Source organism: Caloenas nicobarica, chromosome 3, assembly GCF_036013445.1.
Source record: "Caloenas nicobarica isolate bCalNic1 chromosome 3, bCalNic1.hap1, whole genome shotgun sequence".
NCBI classification, from domain to species: Eukaryota; Metazoa; Chordata; class Aves; order Columbiformes; family Columbidae; genus Caloenas; species Caloenas nicobarica.
In genome coordinates, this window is record NC_088247.1 from 65,267,914 (window position 1) to 65,287,852 (window position 19,939).

A 19,939-nucleotide genomic window follows, 5' to 3' on the forward strand; every position below is an offset into this window, starting at 1 on the left:
GCGATTTAGAAAGAAAAAAAGATTAAGCAGTAACTTTAAAAAGCCCTGTGCAGATAAAGATATGCCTGTTTTATAAGCAATCAGTAATTTCTTATTAATGGAATGCAAACCGTTTTGTCTAATTTTCCCAGAATTTGCAGATTTAAGGGGAAGGCAACTCAAAGGGTGAAATTTATACACACAGAAACAGGAGAGGAGAGTAAACCTCTAGCCCAGCCCATTTAATATACACAGTTATACAATACTGTATCCACACTTAGAGCAGATTTGCCGGAACTGCCCTTTTTTAATATATATATATATACTTAAGCTGAATTTTAAAAAACATATACACAACACGCAAACTCCAGGCTGGGCGGCAATACAGCCCGCAGCTGCTGTTGGCCAAGAGCAGAGACAGGCCCTGTGCTGGTCTCAGGTGGCCAGGGAGTTCGGTTAACTATCCATCTTCCACCCACCCCAGGGCCTCCCCGAGGTAGGAAATGGATTTCACCTGAGTTTTAGAAGCAGTGCTATGTACCAAAGGTTGTCGGTGGGAGTCACACGGGTAAACAGCTGCACGCAGAACAAGCGCTGAGCTTTGAGATGCCGAGCGCTGAAGATGGACACATGGCGGGGAGCAGGAGCCCTGCGCACACAAACCTCCCTGCTCACCGACCCTACTGCGGTCTACACCCCAGCTGGATAGCTGAAATAAAGGTTTCGGACCGCTGTCCAGAAGGTGAAAGTCCATCCCACGAGACGTACCATTTACTGCAACATCACTACACAACATCAATTAAAAAAAAAGACACAAAAATTGAGGAACATTTGCCTTTTCCTGAGATGTCTTTGGAAGTGTTCAGGAGAGTAGGATCTGTCATACATACAGATAGACAAAGTGAGGTGCCAGTAAGCACCAAATAACAACAAATTCATTACTAAAAATGTAAAAGGGGGTTGGAGGGAACTATGAATTCCTGATTTCCTTGTTAGCCTTCAAGTTTTTAAATAAATAGTCCATTTGTGTCGGCAGGGATGACTGAATCCCTGTATCCACAGCACTTGACTGCGCTTGGATATATGCCTCCTGCTAGAGACTAAAATGAAAGTTATATTTTGGAGCACTGGAAAAGTGAAACAAAGCCTGCGGCTTGTGTTTATAACAATACTTATCTAGATGAATTTCACTGGCTTCGTGTTAAAGAGGAAGACGGTGGAGGTAAATACTGTGTCCTCAGGATTGTGCTGGATTTTTTGGTCCTTCAGCCATGAGGTGCATCTCTTTTGAAAGCTGCCAACAAAACACTAGGTGTACGGAGAGTGGGGTGACAACACTAGGGGCAGAAGAGAAGACGGGCAAAAAATTAAAATGCAAGAGCAAATTACTTCCTCGACTTGAACCCTTCACAAGCCTATCAAAGCTCATGTATGCCGACTCCAGCATCTGCTTCAATTAAATGTGAAGAACAGATCCATCTGCACCACCTTGTAGAAAGCTTTGAAAAAGAAGACTTCTTTAAAAAAGGGTAAAAAAACCCCCCAAACTTCTAAAAAAAAAAAAAAAGAAACCAAGAGAAAGCCTTTTTCTGTTTGAAACACATTAAATAGGAGCAGCCAGAACTGCTAGAGGCTCGCCTCCAAGTTTTTAAAGACACGATCAAGTAGTGAAAGAGTTAAGTCCTGAAAAATAAAAGAGCAACAGAGCAAATCTGACTACATGTTGGAAAGAGCCTATAAAGTGTTACAAGCAAAACAGGAAAGCTTGTGTTAATAATGCATAAACCAAAGGAGGGGGGAAAAAAGCTACCCATTTAACGGAATAATGCTTTTATCCTTGCAGTTAAAACGAAATAAACCATGACTATTAATCTGGTAAGGCCACGTAAAAACGCGATTTTTAAACATTTTCTAAGAGGGGACAGCTCAGTAACCGCTCTGGAGAGCGAGGCCTTGTGCGGGGCGGCGCTCGGCGCTAAATACCAGGCTCCGCTCGGCGGAGGCCATTACCGCCCCGTCGCCATGGCGACGCTAACAGTGCGCCCGACTTCAAAGACAAAGATGTAATTTCAGACTTCCAGCAGCCAGAGGGAGCGGTGAGAGCTTTCTGCCCGGGCGGCGGCAGCCGATGATCTATTCGAAAAACGCCCAGGACACGGTTCCGAGGCGGCCTTGCACCGCCGCCCGCCCGGCCCTCCCGGCCGCCGGGGAGCCCTCCTGAGCCCCGGCCTGAGGGAAGGCGCAGAGCGCGGGGCCCGGCCCGGCCGCCCTCGCTTCGTGCCCGGCGGCAGCTGGAGCGGCGCCCAGCGCCCTTCCCCTGCCCCAGGTCCGCGGGGCAGGACGATCCTTGCCGGGGCCTCCCTCGCTAAACCACCTCGCAGAGCTGCCACCGCCGCCTCTGCCAGGTGGGAGAACCTGAGCTTGCTAAATCAACACGCTTTTAATCTTATAGAGTCATTCCAACAACAACAACGATGACGAAAAAACCCTGCTCGTTTTCACTTTTTTGTCCTACGTGAAAAGCGTAGGGATACTTCCAAGATTGGTTCAGTGGAGAAAACCCTCCCAGGGAAGGAGAAAGCTCACTTTCAAGTTTTGCCACTACGTGGATACTGGCAATAAAGAGTAATAGCAGTGCAGAAAAAACAGACATTAACTTAGCTTATACACTGCTGTCTCATCAATATGCTCTTATTAAGCGTGACAAAAATATCCACTGAGAAATCAATCTATAGAGTGGGCCTTTGTAGGCTAGCAGTAGTGCCATGTGCTGCTCAGGAAGCCAAGAATTCAAGCTCCAATGCGTTTTGTTTTTTAAATCCACCTCAGTGAGTCTTCAGGAGGGAACACAGCTCTTCTTCTAGGTGCCATGTTCCCCACAGCATCACAGCCATGTGCCATAAACCAAGAGAAAAGTAATATACTCCCTTTCTGTTGACTAAAGTTGGGTCACCCTGCAAACCTCTTAGAAAGGAGACAGAAGAGCTGCAGAAAGGACAGATCCTCAAACAACCCAAACACCTTGAAGTATATATTTTTTTATGTTAACGTAAACAGATATATGTATAATGTAAATAGCATTACATCCATAACTTAGTTGTTACCTAGCCTGATGGAAAACTAACTCTGTTCTGCAGAAACTGAGACATTTGGCCCCCTACATGCCAGGTCATGAAACACCATGAGCCTTTGTATCCCCACCAGAAAAGGCCGCTTCCCACCTGACAGAGCCCTGAAGCGTTCAGAGACCAAAACCCCAAATACAGCAGTACAGAACACATACAGCTGTGGCCAGTGAACACGAACACCCGATAAGATTGGGAGGTACGTAGGGATCCTGTGAGTGACCCTGAACCAACAGCCCCAGGCTGAACCTGGAGGAGCATTAGCTGCCTGATCTGCACTTGTTTAATCATGAACGTTTGAGTTCTGTGGGCTACAACATTCGGTTTTCGACAAAACAGAGTCCATGTCATCTAAACTCAGCACACAGGAATCAGGAGTCTGTGGGAAATTCAGATAGACACAGAAGGATATACAGAATGTCTTAGACTGACAGAAAATAAATTTTTAAAGTTAGAGAAGGTTGGGGGTTTTTGCTGTTTGGTTTTTCTTTTAAATCAGCATTTTTAAAAAAAATCCCTTTGTATAGCTGATCACATTTTGTTTCCAAGTTACATTTTTCACGGATGTGGGTGGTGGGGGGAAAAAAACCCATGTCAATCTATAGGTCTTTTAATTACTCTTCAAATCTGTAGTTTTACTGCACACTGTAAGAGACAAAAGACAGTTCTCAGCCAGCGTGGCTAGCTCACTATGGCCCTCCGATCACATCTCCACGGAAATGGAGGTCAAGCGATCAAAATTATTATACAGGAGGGGAAAGTTTGTTTTTCTGGTAGAAGTAAGGTAAAGGATTTACAGGACTGACTTCAGTCTGACCTGTACTACTGTGAATATAAGCATTAAAAAGCAGGCACTAGAAAGCACTGGTTCTAACCAGCAAAAGTTAAAGAGCTAAAATGTTTGTAAGTGTATGTGAGTATGTTGCATGGGTGCATTTCTCAGCATTTCGTAGGATCTGATATCCAACCTCTGTTTCTTTGCAGAGGAGAAAGGCAACTCTGTAGGCGGACCAAATGGCCTCTCTCACGCCAAGCTGCCATCTAAGCACCAGAATGACCCTCTGGCCAGAAGTAGCCAATGACTTCCAGAGCCAAAATATATTCCTGTACTTCATCATACCTCAGAATGGGAACAAAAAAGGCCGTTACTGTGATTTCCAGTGGCGCAAAGTGTCTAACGAGCCATGCAGGAAGAATTAGCAGTCATTTAAAAACACCAGTGGTGTGTATATGTAGTCTTCCTAAGTCTCCTTTAATGGCACAATCAAAACAAAGGAAAGGAATGAAGATGGAAAGAAAATAGACTATGAGAGAATCCAAGTGAAGCCACAACTATGAGAGGTTATTTATTAAAAACAAACAAACAGCAACCAAGCACAGACTCTAAATTTACAGCCTTGTTTCAATAAATCCTGAAGAGCTGTGCTGAAAATTCCACTAAACTACTTTACTTTTTTCCTATTTTCATGTAGGCATCTAATGATACAATAAACAGGCTAGAAAAAAAATAGGTTTTTATGAAGCTTTCATTAAGCCCTATTATTAAAATCTTGACACGGTCTGTAAATTAAATAAGGGAAAGAGAAAATCTAGAGTTTTTCTTCCATATCCATTGCAGTATCATACAAAAAACTGCTAAGGCTTTCCATTTACTATAAATGTCTAAAATCAAAAGATCACAGTTTGCGTTAAGTTTTATCCTGTGCCATAATGATTTAGTTCACTAGGGCCAATGTCTGTACTCAATCCATACACCATTTTATCTACCTATATATAATCTTGCAAAGTTATTTTGATTTTAGTGAGTGAGTCTAAAAGTCTCAGATCACTTCTAGTGCCTTTCTTTCCACACTCTTCAAAAAGCAGCACTGGCCATTGTACAGTTTGCAGTTTAAAAAATAAAAACATTTTAGATCTCTTTCATTACCTTTTTCTGCACTGGCAAAATTCATCATCTTTGATACTATAAATGTACATGTGAGTGTACACCTTATCCTATGGCATGAAACAAGCTTTGTTCTTTTAACTACATCCACTACTGCATATTCAGCAAACATTACTGATGCATAGTGTATTACTACATGCAAACATACAAATATTAACTCTCATGTACGCTTATCTTTATATTACTTCCTAAAATTATGACTTCAATATCATGGTGGAAGATAAACTATTATGGGAATTTCCATCTTGAAGGGGAAAAAAAAAACCCAACACCACACATTCAGTTACACATTCATGCCACTTAACTATGATGTGAAATAAATGATCCAGAATGGCATATTTCCCTATACTAATGCAATTATTCAAATGTGCCTCAAAATTCAGGTCCTAATTCTAATTTAACACAATAAGTCTCATTTCACAGGTTGAGCTGATTAAAAGGGTCATCTGCAATTGCTTGCATGGAAGGAAAGAGATCAAAAGCCTAAACTACTGGGAACTTAAAGTAGCCTTTTCCTGATGTTAACAGCTTTTCTACCTTGATTTCAACACACTATGATGCTTCACCCCCCAAAATTACACTGCTGATTCAAACAGGACCCTCTTTATAAAGCCCTGTGGGAGCAGAATTGTGTGTGGATTTGTGTGAGAAACGGCACAGAATAATCTGCACGACATTAAGGAAAACTGATGCGGGGAGTTAAAGTGTTAGTGCCTTTCAAAGACAAATGCAGAGACGACCCTTATTTTGTGTGTGCATATATATACATACACACTTTTTTTAAAGGTAAATTGATAATGGAAGCCTATTTACACGTAACACATTTCAGAAGCGTGATATAGCACAGATTCAAAAAAGCCACAATGAATTGCTGACTTCAAGGGAAGACTTCCTAGTGAATCTAAGATGTATGGCTCCAGCAAAGGAAAGAAGGTTTCAGAGGTTTAAGCATTACAAGACATCAGGTTTCAAGAAAACACATTTGAGATAAATTCAAAAAACTGTTTCAAACCTCAAAAAAATAAACCAAAACGTGTATAGTCTCACACACTACAGGACTGACTTTATTGCAATTCAAACCTAGTACTATAAAACAAATAATATATTACAAACACTTCCCATTCGCACTGTGATGATACCTAAAATCCCCAGCAATTATGGATACACCATAAACAATCAGACAAAGCACTGTGAAGCCTGGCCTAATCTTAACACTATTGACCGTGACTGCACAAACATCTGCTTACACAGAGACAGCAAGCTGAGCAGGACCCCTCGGAAGTGAGCTTCACATCAAAGAATGGTCACTTTTTTTTTTCTTTACATGAAAGCTGCAACAATAGCACCAGAAACCAACACGTTCCCAGCAAACAGGGATGGATGGTAGAAGAAAAAGAAAAGGCACATCTACTGCTAAGGCTTTGGATGTTGCTGGTCGGAATGAGTTACTTGTGTTTAGTCAAGATTAGGAAGCTGAGGTCACACTTCACAATGGTTGGTGAGCACAAGCAAAGGAGTTATTCTGGAAAAAAAAAAATCCTATCGTACAGGAATACTTGTGGTAAAAATAAAATAAAGAAAAAACATTTAAAGTGTCTCAGGTACTTCCTGAAATGGTATTCAAGTGAGTAACACTCTTTTGTCTTACTTTCTGCATCGTAATCCCAGTGCTCACACAGGCATGAACAAAGACATGCACCAGTGAATATATTAAGCTTTGGAATTTACAGTATGCTATCAACTCAAAATTCACAAATAACCAAGTAGACAAGACATACATGCTTTTATACACACTGTATATACGTATACACACTGTGTAAAATGTTAAAAAAACCCCCACACAAACAAAAACCCAAAACAAAACAAAAAACCAAAACCCAAACCAAACAAAAAACCAACCAACCAAAACAAACAAACAAAACCAACAACACCAAACAAAACAACACCAAACAGCCAAACCCTAACATTTTAGAGTTAGATTCCCACATGCAGAACCTGAAGGCACTGACTTGGAAATTTAGGCAGATTAAAAGCACAGCTAGTGCAGACACCTGAAATCCCCAGCAATTACAGATACACCCCAAACAATCAGATAAGCTGCCACCCTTGCAGCAGGTACATCTGTGCCACATGTGCAGAGGCACCCGCGCTACTACAGTTTCTGGCCTTGCACATTAAAGTAGTAACTTTGAGGGCCTTCAGTTTGCCTCTCCTCTCAAGCTGGAAGCTTTGGTGATTCACGGGCTACCACAAGCGCAGTTCAGTCACCCTGGCTATGGGGGCAGCAGCCACTGGAGAGGGAACAACTAGAGGCGGGGGAAAGCTTCAACCACCCAAATTAAATCTAATTTCCTGAATTCTTTAATCAACATCAATACTGTCCTGGTATTTGGAGGTATAAATTATGCTGACACAGTTCCTCATGGCTTAAAAAAACATTGCCAGATAAAAGCTACTAATTCTTTAATATTCCACTTAGGACAACATTGGCCTATTTAAATACAAGTTTTTGCAACTTTAACCACTACTGGGATCTATAATCCCTTAGCAGGTTTCCTATGTAAGCTTCATGTAGAGGTCAGACTAAATATTTCTTTTTGCATTCGCAAATTTTCTTAGATCCTAAATTAGTAATTTTGTTATTACAGGAATATTGTGAACCTTGTAAAGGTATTTTGAAAATGGAAAAGGTGATGGAATAGCCAAATATCTTTTTTACGGTACTTAGTGAAATTAATTTTTATACTACAATAACAATCTAAAACTGCTTTTTAAATAAATACGATCAATCTGCCAAGCAAAACCAAGTAAATCTGTAAAGCACAAAATGCAAATGAGTAACAACAGGACCTTCTTATTACAAATTTTTATTTTAATAGCAAGAATCAACAGTTTTAGTTTCAATGTTTCAGTTTAACCCTGCATGGACAACATATGCACAGGGCTGCTCTGCACTACTTTCATCGTACTTTTCCCCCAAAATGGGACTTAAACTGAATGTACAAGTTGATTCTCGGACAATTAATCTGTTTGATCAGCTACATGAAATCTTGGTTCCACTGAAGTCAAATGTAAACCGTGCACAAACAGCGAGTGGGCTACCATTTTCAATGACACGCAAAACGTAAGGCGCGTCCCCCTGATAACGTCACCAATTCCAGCAGCGCTGCTGGGGCTCGCACTGGATTTGACCCACTGTTCTGACCGACACCAGGACACAAACAGGAGGCCACGTACAGAATCTGTGTGCACGCCGGCGCCAACAACACAGCATATTTTGCACCTCAGAAACACACTGAAATACATACACTTGACATCTCCATACATATGTGTTGTATGACACTTGTTCTAGCTACAGGTTTGTTACATGGAATGCTAAAGAAAAAAACCACACAAACTACTTGATCTAGAATTAAAATGTCTTGGAAAAAATAGCAACTTTTTCCAACTCTGTGCATAATGGCTAAGAAAAGCCTTTGAGAAAGCTTAGTCACTTCTTTGCAACTTGAAGCTTTTTTCCTTTTATTCCAGGCTTAAACAAAGTTCAGTGGGGCATCAAACTGCCTCAGTTTTAAATTACAGTCTGTACTTTAAAATAGAATGCATGCACCACATGTTCCTGAAGCTAGAGGGTGGGAGTGTTATTCACTGAAAATTGAAGGCTTGTTGAGTCAATAATCTTCTTTCACAGAGTAACAATTTTCAGCTAAAATTTCTTGACCCAAACAAAGGAAAACAAGATCATTCAGTTATTTTACAACACAGCAGAAAAAAAGAAAGTGGCGAAGAGGCACACCAGTCTTATCCTACTTGATGTAAAAACAATGGAAAATTTAATTCACAAGTATTACATACTCACATTTCCTTCTTGTTCATGGTTTAACATACTCCCAAACACTTATTTTCAGATGGAGGCAAGAACAGAAGTGAATAACTACAGGACGGAATTGCTATCATGTACTACACATGCATCTATCAACTAGCAACTGCATTTGCCTCCCAAGAATTACCAAGAATCCATGTACAGATTTTATTTTTCCTCCTTCTTCCTCAAATCAGAAGCAATATTCTGGATTTTTAAAATATCACTTGAATTTAGAACAAGCTTTCTAATTTGCTTACTTGCAAAGAATCCAACAAAGATTCCTAAAAAAAGAGGATTGCTGCACTACCTCTCCTTTAGTACTGATTTGTCCTTACCAGAGTGGTAATAAATATTTACATTATGGTAGTGCCCAAAACTCTGATCATGATTAAGGCTTACTGGACTAAGCTCCAGATAAATGTCACCAGAGTCCCTTGTCCCAGGAGTTTAACCTCTGAGAAAAGAAGAGGTGTCTCCTGCTCTCAACCACACTTTCTCAAATAATGCTGGAAACTGTTCTCCTGGTCTATTAAGACTTCAGCCATTAAAGCCATTTGTTCAGGGAGTGCTGTTGCTCAAGATGACTTTCCAAGCTACTTCATATTCTAGAAGTGAGACAGAGAATGCGGATTCCCAAACCATCCCGTGTATTTTCCTCACAGTCTGCACCTGAAAGAGTCTGCACCTGAAATGATGTTGTTCCATGAGCCAAGTATATCTAGTCTTGCATTTTGTTCCCTACTTTTCTCAACAGAGGTCCTCTGAAATCTGAGTACCCCCTCCTTCTACAATGAAAAAGGTGTGTCAACCAGAGGAATGACTGTCCAGCACTTGAAACGTCCTTTAGAGGCTCATTAAAATGAGGTAAAACAGAACTGTGAAGCAGTTAATAACATCAGGAAGGCATTTCTGATGTACTGTTTTCCACAGTACCAAGAATAATGAAACAAGGCAACCGTCATCTTATAAAGTTTATCTGTCCAGGCAACAGTATGTGTTATTTGAGACCAACCTGACTCTGAAGCTCATACAACTATGGACACTGTAGAACCACAATCAAACTTCTCAGGCCATGGCACTGCACAAGATAGAAGCAGCAGTCTACCTCCACTGCTGGCTACTATTTTGTTTTGCAGAGAAATTGCTCTGCCTCCACGAAAAGACCCAGCGAATAAGTGATGTCATAGAAATAATCCATGAACTCAAGAATTCTGGGTGACCTCATCAAGCACCAATTCCCTCAACCCCAGAGACAACCTTCCCCCTTCAACACTGCACACTCTCCAGCAAACACACACAAGATGACTCTGAGATAAGTGACGAGACTAAGGCCACTATTTCCCTGCAGCTGACACCGAAGTGGCCGAGGGCTGCCACAAGCCCCCTTGCCCGTGGCCCCAGCCGTGCAGGCTCACGCTGCTGGGCCTACACTCAATGGCGTTAAACAGCTCAGGGATGTCAACCGGCAGAAAACTTACCTTCCAAAAAGAAGTGAACTGTCTTCTGTCTGTCTGGAGCTGTGTGACTGCCGCGGGGCCGGACTGGGAACACTGTGATCCGCTGTGCCCCGATGTCTCAGCTGACACCTTAAACCCTTCCAGCAAGATCATACAGGCTTCTAGGTTGTGGCTACAATCAAAGCTGCTGCTGTCCCCACTGTCCCCTTTCCCATCACAGCTTCTGATTCCTGTCTCCTCTTCTGAGGTACCACTGATGCCCACACAATTACACAGTGATTCAGTCAAAAACTAACCCAGAAATAAAAAGTGTGATTATTTCCCAGCTGGTTCAGTTCCCCAACACTGTAGGACTGCAACAGCCCTGGCTTACAACGGCTCAAGAAGCTGAAGAACTTCACCTTTAGGTTTCAACAAAAAAAAAATTAGCAGAAACCCTTGTTTCAAAAGCATGGCAACCCTGAGTAGGCCATTTGACCTCACACCTCAAACACACCTGACAGTGGGCAAAAAAGGACCTTATTAAAACAAAACAAAGTAACCGCAAAAGCACCAATGCCTATCTGAAATTCCTTCCATACTTACTCCAATTAAAAAAAAAAAAAGTTTTCTGCTCTTCATGCTATCAATACAATCCAACATGAACATTTACAAAATTACTCATTAAAGACAAAATAAAGGATTAGTCTTCCTAAACACATAGCCTGCTGCTGACACAAGCTCTTTTACTGCAATGACGAACTTGCAGATATATAATTTCAAATCTTTTTCCTGTAAGTCCGCTGTAGCTTTCTCACAACAGCAGAAGTGTGTATTTTGCTATTATGCCTTAAGTCTCAATAAATGCATTCCGTAGTAACTGTTGTGCAGATAATTTCATTCAAGCGTCTCCCCCTTTATTCCACCACTCTAATAAGGAACGGTTTCTGTTTATGACTTCCTTTCCTTCACAGAGTACCGAACTCCCACGTTTTCTCAAAAGCTCGGGATTTCCTTCTAATTGTGACCCCAACAAAAGTGCTCGGAGCACTTTTCTCTGCAACTTTTCATTTGGGCTCTCAGTGACTCCACATGGTCAGAGACCCACAGGTCAAAACCTCCAGATCCCAGAGCAGTTAGGAGAAGGAAAGCAAGCATTGTCTAGAATCTGACAGGCCATTAGAAGTAGCTAATAAAGCCATATTTTGTTTGTAGCCGTTTGTTACCAACCCGCATTACAAATTTGTCCGCTTTGAACTTTATGGGAACATTCATGCCAGGACTTTTATATACAATGTGTGAAGGAAACGGAACAACTATTGAGCTGTTTAGCTGCGCTTACTGTGACACAAACCTGCTGAAAAAACTCCCCCAAAGGATGACACAAGCCAGCATTCAGTGCCGCAGAAAGTGGCCAGCTCCTCTTCAAATCCATCAAAGGGAAACTCTTTTTTCAAAGCCACATCAGAGAACACCATTCACCATTTAGTATTACATCTCTTTTGTTGTTTTTAGACACTTGTATAAGCTTGCTATGTAGCAGCCGTGATTTTACACAATGCCCTTAAGAAATAAAAAGATAAAGGGCAAATTGTATAAATACCAGAATACCATGAAAAAAACCAAACCAAACCAATTTTATTAAAAGTGTAACACCACTGCTATCATTTCAAGCTTCACTGTACAAAGATGACTTACTGACTACACTCAAGAACAGCATTATCTTGAAAACAAGCTTAAGGAGCCATATTTAGCACCCCAAAATGACACTGTAACTAGGAATACTAAACAAGGGATAGTGATCACAGGTTTTCATAAGCAGTACAAAACTGAACAGAGAACGCTTGCTCCAGGGGAGGGAGAAAAACAAAACAAAACCAAAAAACACCACAAACAAACAAAACATATTTATATGGTCAAGCCATCCATACCCCAAATAGAGTTATATTAAAGCATTTACCATGTTCACCGTACTTTGAAAGTATGGATTGTTCCTAACTTTGAAAACATTTTCCTTGAAAGTGAGATGATGGGGAGTTTGCTTACACTTGCAAAATAAGCATTGTCGCCACATACAAAGGGTTGCAGTTGTTTTTAAATTGGAAAAACAAAACAAATAACCTAACCAAAACCCCAAACCAAAACAAAATAGAAAATCATAATAGCTCCATTCCCCTCCATATCCTAATAGCAGGGGTTTTGAGTAAATTAAGTGCTCTCTGGTTATGTATCAAAGCTTTTCAGTAATGCAGTGTCTCAATATCAGCGTTTGGGACCAACTTAGCATTTAATCTATGTGGCCAAAATGATTAACATTCACTGTTAATACTACCAGCTTACTCATACCTAGAATAATAATGAGCTACTAAATATACCAAACACTCAGGGACACAGATAATACCCAATACCCTGCTTAGATATCATGATGATGATGTAGGTAGGACAGAGCATTGATTAAAAGTGGGACAAGTGTTTGAGAAAAAACACAGGCAAATTAGTAGAACATTAGTTGATAAATAACTTCACTTCTCTCTGCCCTAACAAACACTGTTCATTAAAAACTGGGACGGTAAAAAGTCTCTTTTAATATCACTGCTTTTTAAAGTAGGTAGTTGTTGCCAAAACACTTCCATGTCCACAGTAGTTACTATTTTTAAACTAATTGCCAGCATTCATTTTTGAGACCTGTTCAGAAAAACTAGTCTTTTTAAAAACCATTTCCTGAAAAAATATCAAATGAATACTAGTTCAAAGCAAATGGATATCTCTTCTCACACCAGTTTCCATAGATTCTCCTGAGACATGCACATCTCAAATGTCATTTAAAGAACTGGTGGCACATATACTCTAGGTGACAAAGATATAATTTTAAAATGCTACGAAGACGTTTACTGCCCTGTTTTTAGGGGCTGACAATAGTGCCGTGTATCTTGATAAGGTAAACTCTGTTCAGAGAGATCCCGCTGCTAAATGGAAATGAATACATACCCAGTGAACTGCAGAAAATATCCTATATCTTTATGATACATTATTCCAAGCCAGAGGTCACATAGTTTATAAACAGTTCTCATCATTTAAGCTGAACATATTTTAGTTGGTTTATATTCATGCTGTTTTACTACCAACGAACACGAAAATCCCCAGACCATGAGGGGCAACTCAGAGACAAGGCCAAGGAGTACTTTGACCGTTACGATGAAGTAAGACCTTCAAAAATGCCAGTACCTGCAAATATCTTTGCGAAGTATATTTGTGCTGTTTCCCCCACAGCAGAATGCACAGAGCTCAGAAAAACTAAGAAATGTTAGTCAAAAATAATCTCCTAGCAAAACATCAGCCTAGCTCATGGATCACTATCATTCCCACTTCTACACCTCTGTAGTAACAGACAGCAGCAAAATTAACATGTCAAACTAATTACTGATGCTCCGTGTTTGGAGCAAATAACTCCTCGTGGTAGTATTCTAAACCAGAATCTACTGAAATCCTTCAAAAAGGGCACAGAAAAAAAGCCTCTTCTTCACCAGATTGTTTTGTGCAAGTATGGAATTCCTAAATCAATCCATTTCCTCTATGCAAATACACATGTGCACAAGCACAAAACATGCATGTGCATAAATAGTGCCATTTTGAACCAGAACAAGCCTAAGCTAAGTCCACTCATACACAAGATGTTTCTTCTCAACACGTTTTTAAAGACAGTTTGTGATCGACCTCATTTTATTATATCTTTTTTCAATATTTCTCATCTGCTCATCCTAGATGCAGTGAAATCCTATGTAAAGTGCTTTCGTTTAAAAATACTGAAACAAACATGAGTTTCTTACTGGTAAGCTCGATGGTCTTTCTTGCTGGATTAGGTTCAAGTCTTCATGGTTAGGCTTTCCTGGGGCCATAGGGGCTTGAGATCTGGTTCCATAGCCTTCCTGAGACATGTCCTGCAACAACAGTTGTAACAGAATTATTAACCTCAGTAATTACAATTAAGTCTGCATCACAGAAGGGTGAAAATCCAACAGCTGAATGCTGATGTTTTTTTGATCAGAAATTTCTACTAGTTAAACCTTCTTAATGGACCTATTAAGCCCACACAGGTACCACTATGACATGTGCTGTTCATAAAGAAATCCAAGGACCAGAGTGACATGCTGACAAGCAGCAGGGAATTACAGCACTGGAACACAGCGAAACACGTAAAAATAAACCTGCTAAATGAACAACCCCTTTTACTGTAAAAGAGTAGCAAGCAGAAAGTGGTCAAAACATGGACCTAGTCCGAGATGCATTCTCAGGCCTTTTGATGAAGTACTGAGCCAGGTGGAAGGCTGACTTAAAAGCAAGATTGTAATCACACTGTGTAACCAGACTCCCATAACAACCCTGGATTTACCACCACTACTACTGGCACAACTTTTAAACACCGGCTATCGGGTCAGAGCACACAACACATTCACTGCATCTGCTGGAGGCGCGTTACGTCCGACGGATTGGGAGGAGAGTGTATTTCATCAAAAGCAGCTCCAAAGCTCATCCCAGCAACCTGGGGATGTTCCTCCCTATGCAAGCCCAAGCGATCTTAGGTAATGGCCTAACACCGCACCCACCACACAGGGGCAGGGGGAGCAACGAAACGACCTCCTCCCTGCCACCCCCATCCCACAGCGCAGGCTTACTTCACACGTATAGATACTTGCCCACTGCAGAGCCTTAGATTCAGGCTTCATTTTCGCTACTGTAGCAGCTTCTACACTGACTTCTCCAAGGAAAACAACAGAAAGTGCAGTAGTGACTGCAGCATGTGTAACTGGCAGGGAAAGTTGGAGAACCAGTTCCCGCCTGCTGGAAAAAGGTATCGCACCTTAAAGGTCTTTCTCTGTTGTTTCTAAACGGTTTAATTCTCCTCTTCCCCCTCCCGAGTCTACCACCAGTCCAATTTGCCTCAGCCACCCTCGCACCTTCAGTTCGGACACGTACGTGCGAGCAGGCGGGTGCTCGGGGCGCGAAGGGGCAGCTGTCTCCCAGCCCTCCCCACCGCAGCCCCACCATCACCTGGCTGCTGCTCCCGCAGCCCCGCCGGCAGAGCCGCTGCTCACGCACAGGCTCCGGCAGGCAGCTGGCACGCTGGGAAAGCTGCTTCTGGCTTCAGCCCTGCTCCTGACAGAGGGAAATTTGTTAACAACCGGACTGGTTTCCATTCGGCCCCTTCCATCGCTTCGGACTCTCCCAAATTATTTTAAGGGACGCTGAAAACTCAACGGGGCTAATAAAACAAACCCCAGCAAACCTGATACGATGCTAACCCGGCAATAAACGATCCTATCCGTAAGCCTGTGCCAAGTAAAAAAAGGGGGGAAAAAAAAAAAAAAAAAAAAAAATCGAGAAACACTTAAAAGGCCAGCACTTCAATGTGGTTGCCAGCAGAGGGTAACAATTAGGCTTAAGGGTGACAAAGGCTGATGGCTGAATGATTATTATCCCCTGTGACCCCCCGCGCTCCCCCCCGCCCAGATTTCCACTTGTCACACAGCTCTCCTGCTGCGCACACCAGCAGGTTCCTGTGGATTAACAGGGAGGTTTAAAATCAACAAATGGCACAAGGCCGCCATTCAGCAGCCTTCACCCCAGCACAAAGGAGTAGAAAGGTGCAGGACAGCTGCACAATAGGCAAACAAATGAGCAAACCTCTGCTTTCCTTTTTATTTAAAAACACACACGCATACGCACATGCACGCTAGGGGTTGTCACTGCGTAGGCTTCTGTAATAAACCCAGCAACCCCGGATTTCAACTTCCAGTTCAGTGTTCAACTCTCTTCTTAATTCTTAAAAAAATACACCAAATAAGAACCACTTGTTAAAACAGCAACAACAAAGAAACATCCAGAAATACCAAGAGTGGTGAAAAAGGGTAAATGGAATATTCAATTTAGAAGACATCACTTTAGAAACACAATTGTTCCTTTTTCCAGACACTACAGGATTTTGATGGGAAGCAAAAGATGGTTTATATTTTGAAAAATCGAGAGCCTTTAATTCCTTACAAAGTACCAAGCATGGTTTTTCCCACGTGTTTGCAAGATTTTAACCTCTCTCCCTACTGAAATTTCCAGGGGGACCAGAATGGCACAAGGAAGCGACAGCACTATTTCTCATGAGAAACACTGCGTGTTGAATGGAATTCACTTTTACCTGGGTATTTGAGACTATCTATGAAATGTCTTTCCACACAGTGAAGAGTACATTAAAAACCCAAGACATGACACCCTTTATCTTTTTAAATGCGCCATTTTCATAATGCTTTCCTTTCTGACTGTGGAAAAATCAAATCTTTTTGCTCAATTCTAGATTAGCTTTGGAAACAAATACTGTAGACATCCATGTTTGTTAAAATGCAGATACCTGTGTGCTGCAAATGGGACCAAGATCACATACTCTTTTTTATATATATTCTCTGTACAGCTGTTTAGACACTTGGATCACTCTAAACTTGGAAAGTGGCTCTTGAGAAGTGCAGAATCAGTTCACTCTCAGTAAGTTGCAGGCACGGGAATCTCCCAGATGAAATATGCATGGGGCTGTGTGTATAATTTTATGGGTTTACACATATGCATTGTCCAATAAAAACAGTTCATTTATATACTAAACATAACGATGACTAAATAATAGCACATTTCACTAAGAGGTTGGCTTCATAACCAAAACAGTGCTTAGTATCATTTTCATTGAAAAAAATGAGGAGAGAAAATCCCTACTGCCTTTCTTCAGTTCTGCATTAGGAAATTTTGTTACCATATAATATATTACAGAATAGATCCAACATATTTTGAGAGATAAATAAGAAATAAGGACTGAAGTATCAGGGTAAATTGTCTGTCGCTGAAGAAACGCATGGAATTGGCAATTCTCACTTTCAGTTTTGAAAGGTCATTTTTCTTTCTGGCATCTAGGAATGGATTTATTTGGGACTGAACAGAGGGAACATAAGGGGAACATGTTACCTTGTGTTGTGCTACAGTCATGGCTGAGAAGTCCCCCATTGACATTAGGGCTCGATCTTCCATTGAGATCCCCGATTTTTTTCTTTTGACTCTTGATATTTCATCCATCAATGACATCAGCTTTCAAAGCAAAGCTTATGATTTTTTATGAGTCACAGAAAATCCTTGCTCCCATAAAAAAGGAACACGTGTGTAAGAGAGAATTCCAGGCTTTTATAAACAGAAGGCTACAAGTTTCCACTTAGAACTTCCCAGCTTGGCACAAACCCAATCATATCATAGCTGTTATAGCACAAACTGTCAACAAAGTTGTAAAATAACTAAAAGCAGGGTTTCCCCCATCAGGTTTTCAAAAAGGCACAGGGACAATCAATCAGCAAGCCACCAACATCTCTAGCTGAAGTTTAGACTTCTCAAAAAACATATATATCGTGAAACAGGTAGAGGGGGGAAAAAAAGGGACTATGCCTATGTATACACACCCTAAAACCTCTGTATTTGGTAAGTTGCTCGGAAATCAATCCATCTACAGTTAATATATTTGGTTAATAATAATAGCAACCAATTGCTTATTGTGTACAGAGCCAGGACTAGTTATTCACCTCCTGTTCACGTACACTTTTAGCTTGCTCTGTGAATTGTGGTATATAAAGCTCAAGATTTGTTTAGTCTGAGAAGTAAAGAAGAAAACAGGATATTTCTTCCCTCTTATTCTCTGTTACTGTATTCATCTTACAAACTTCTAAAGTCTATAATTCTGATGTGGGATTTCACTAACACAGAGGGGTTTAGAACAACCAAATAAGTCAAGGTACCAGTTTGCAAGAAAGTCAAAGGCCCCTTGTTCCTGCCTCCTCAATTCTTGCAGTTGGACACACACCCCCTCAGCCTGTGTTAGTTTTGTCTTTATTGGACCACCTTGTGGAACAGTGCGACTCAGAACTCGCCAGAAAAGCAACCCCTTGCCCCCCTGCTTCATCATGGGTTACTGAGCAGAGCTGCCCTCGGGAAGGGCTGGGTGAGCAAAGGGAGGAAGGAGAACTCTGGTGAAACTATCCTGTGATTCTGTCAAACTTCCCAAACTGCTGCCCAGCTCGGCTGCCCTGCAACCACTGTGGTGCAGCCTGTCACCTTTTCCCTTTTGGTGCACAATGCTAATTAGTGTCGTGCTTTCATTCTCTAGCTGGACCTAATTTAAAACAAGCAAGCCTTTCCACATTTACATGTTCCCTGCAAACTTGAATGAATATGGTGCTGATAATGCTTGAAACCATGTAGATGAAATGCACATTTGTTGTAAGTTCTACCAAAGAAGATAAGATCTAACTATTATATAGTTTATTTTTAATGGAAAATGAAAGCATAGTGAAAACATTAATATTCGGAGGAAACCACATTTAAAGAAGGGCTGGGTGAGAAATATCATTTAAGCTTCATCCGTTTCTACTGCAGCAAATTTCAGAGGGATAACATGACCACCCAGAAAGATAAGTACCATGATGGTTAAATAGAAGGAAAATAATTTATGGAAAATAATATACTAGACTTCAATTTGAAAAAAACTCACTAAAAACTATTTTAGCTCATGTTCTTGATTCAGTTCATTGATCTTTAGAAGACTTCAAGTGTGAGAGCAGTGAATTCTATGGTAATGTGACAACAGCAAAACCAGAAGCAAATGTTGTTTTTTTTTTTCCCCCAGACCACTTGAGAATGGAAAGTCACGACCAGTAGAGCAGCCAAGAGGAGCACAGAGCCCAACAATATGAGATCATTTTACATAACTCTGAAGGGATACTATGAAACAGAAAGAAGGCAAGTGATATGTTAGGGACTATAGAAGGAAATAACTCATTATCACTTCGCTAAGTATCTGTTCTGTGTAGGTAAATACATACCAACACATTTCCCCTCTTTCCACCTTCTGCGATAAAAAGCTACCAAAAAAAAAAAAAAATTACTTACCAGAATGGGGACATATCCCTATAGAGCCAGCTTCTAGCCCAACCCTCATGCCTAACATGTCATCTCCCAAGCTGTACACTCTCTGGCAGTACAAAACTGACAACGAAGGACAGCCAACCTGTTAGGGGAACACTGCAGGTAAAGCTGCACTCAAAAAAATGTTATGCCCAGGGGCACAGGCAACACCAAGTTTCACACAAGCAATCAACAGAATGCAGCCCTGTGGGGAACAATCCACTATGGACAAAAAGGCAGAGATGTTTGCTTGAATCCCAGGCAGATGGTCTGCAGAGGTCCTGCAGGATGTAGGTGGACTCCTGCAGAAGACCCTGGGTGAAGATGAAATACATACATATGTCTCGAATTTTATGAATCAGAAATGAAAAGAAAAAAAACCAAACAAAAACAACAACAAAAAACCCCACACAAAATAAAACAAAAACACCCACCAAAAAAAACCCCCACCCCAAACCAAAACACACAGCACGAAAACAAACAAACCCCTCTAAAGCCTTGAAGAAAAGGAAATTGGTACCATGCAACTAGACAGCATTGTGCACAAGCCAGCAAGTAAGTCTCTTACTGCACAGAGGGAACTAGTGATTGCAGGAAAAAAATTATTTGGTAG

General features: G+C 41.1%; 1 protein-coding gene across 5 annotated transcripts in view; it reads right to left on the reverse strand.

Moving 5' to 3' along the window:
• Nucleotides 1–19,939, reverse strand: part of ARID1B (AT-rich interaction domain 1B) — a 330,284-nt gene that overhangs the window by 214,268 nt on the left and 96,077 nt on the right. For all 5 annotated transcript variants that reach the window (XM_065630702.1, XM_065630699.1, XM_065630700.1 and 2 more), the window contains exon 4: nt 14,178–14,288. In XM_065630702.1, the coding sequence (XP_065486774.1) occupies nt 14,178–14,288 (111 nt within the window). The remainder of the gene's footprint in view (nt 1–14,177; nt 14,289–19,939) is intronic.